At 33.4% G+C, this 1,973-nt stretch overlaps 1 protein-coding gene across 1 annotated transcript in view; it reads left to right on the top strand.

Moving 5' to 3' along the window:
- Positions 1-1,081: 1,081 nt before the first annotated feature.
- The window catches only part of LOC107680453 (zinc finger protein 132-like), a 5,020-nt gene continuing 4,128 nt past the window's right edge, over positions 1,082-1,973 (top strand). Inside the window, exon 1 of the mRNA XM_016476341.1 lies at positions 1,082-1,316. Within this exon, the coding sequence (XP_016331827.1) occupies positions 1,151-1,316 (166 nt within the window). The 5' untranslated portion in view covers positions 1,082-1,150. The remainder of the gene's footprint in view (positions 1,317-1,973) is intronic.

Raw genomic sequence — 1,973 nt, 5'->3', positions numbered from 1 at the left:
AAACATTCATTTAGCAACATTAGGTGTAACATACAACCCTAATATACAAAACTGATAAGAAAAAACTAAGAAACATAGTTATTTCAACAAAAAAACATCAAATTTGAAATGTAATGCAGGGAATTCTGGGAATGATTTATTTACTGTAAATTATACAGTCTTTTTCACTTCCAAAAACGGTATACTACCGTAAAATTAATGTCCAATACATGTAATGTCCAATACAGTTTTTCACCGTATATAGTAGGGGAATTTACCGTTAACCATTTAACAGGTTTTTACTGTAGCATTTTTACAGTCTTTTACCGTTAAATTCACGGTCATTTTTTACAGTGTGCAATGGCAATGAAATGGTTGACAGATTGGCAAAACAAGCAGCTGATCACTCGGATGTAGACATTCAAGTAAAGAACAGAAAAATAAAAATAGAATAATAAGAACAGAAAAAATGGCAGCATAAGGAAACTAGGGCGAGACAATTTTATACCATATCTACTATACCATAATCACTCATTTCCTCCCATTTAAATCAGCCATTATTAAGAAGAACATAGAAACTTGAAACGGGATTGTTTATGTAGGCCTACTGTGGTCAAGAAGAGTTGAGCATGTAACATTACATTTCAAGGCATATTAAGAAGAAAGAGAAAGTTTGCACAGATAAATGTGCACTACGATATCTCATTTGTTCCCTGGGACAAGCAAAATATACAGGATAATATTAAACTATCTTAAAACAACCGGTTTAAATGGAAGGATGTAAGTAGGACGGATATTCAAATCGGATGAGTGTTTTTCTTCTCCTCTCTGTGAACGCTTCAATGCAGCATTTTAGCTGGTTTGCCAACCACAATAAAACATCAAAAGAAGAAGCAGAAGCAGAAGTGTTGGAATCTGGAGTTTAATTTTATCTGTAAAATCAATTCTTAATAACAAGGACTATAAAACAACAAAGGCCGCTGGAAAAATGTTACACCTCACTGGATTTTATGAGAGAATTTAATCTCTAAGCGCAGTTCTTCAAATGGACTGAGGAGGGCAGCAATACGCCTTTGATGCGTCTAGTCTGCCGCAAATTCTATAAGAAGAAGAAGAAACAGAAGTAGCAAATAGACGGAAGAGAGTTTGTACCAAAAAAAAAAAAATCAAGATGGGACTTGTGTCTATTCAATCGTTTTTAATGAAGCGCATGACAGCAGTAGCTGAAGAAATATTTAACGCTCTCAAAGACAATATCATTGCATACGAGCAGGAGATAGAGCGCCTGAAGCAGGAGAATAGTTGTCTGAGGAGCGCAATTACTGAAACACGCCATGGTCAGTCAAACATTCACTATAAACTATTTAAATTTTCTCGGTCCGTGTAAATACCATGCTTTTTTAGGCATGAACAATGATAGTACTATGGAATTAATTGAAATACTTTGTACCACGTAACCATCATGTTATATGCATATGGTGATCGGTCAGTCATTATAAGCTGTAACCTTATATTTATCAACGCCAAACCTTAAGTGTACTTAGCTCATATTGTAATGAGTGCCAATAATTATATAAATTTCATTTAAATGATAATTATTACTTTTTTTGTTTTTTTTTTAATTTAACACTGTAAAGCCTGACATGTGAAATAATAGTAGGCTATAACCAGGGCTGCATTAAAGGGGTCATATGATGCTGCTAAAAAGAACATTATTTTGTGTATTTGTTGTAATGAAATGTGTTTATGCGGTTTAAGGTTAAAAAAACATAATGTTGTATGCACCTGGCAAACTCAACTATTTGTATTACAGTCTAATCTAGTCCACCTTAATTAAATGTAAACTGCTGTGCACTGCTGTGCTACTACAGATATTTTGAACAGTGCAACTTGAAATTGTACGAAAAAGTTGTGCAGACCTTCAACAATTGGGGCATTTGAAAGTAAATTACTGTTAAATTTAAATTAAATTAAATAAAACATGTAGTCTTACA

Source organism: Sinocyclocheilus anshuiensis, unplaced genomic scaffold, assembly GCF_001515605.1.
Source record: "Sinocyclocheilus anshuiensis isolate Anshui unplaced genomic scaffold, SAMN03320099.WGS_v1.1 scaffold792, whole genome shotgun sequence".
NCBI classification, from domain to species: Eukaryota; Metazoa; Chordata; class Actinopteri; order Cypriniformes; family Cyprinidae; genus Sinocyclocheilus; species Sinocyclocheilus anshuiensis.
Note: the sequence above shows the minus strand (reverse complement) of the source record. Positions and strands in the feature narration are given on the sequence as shown.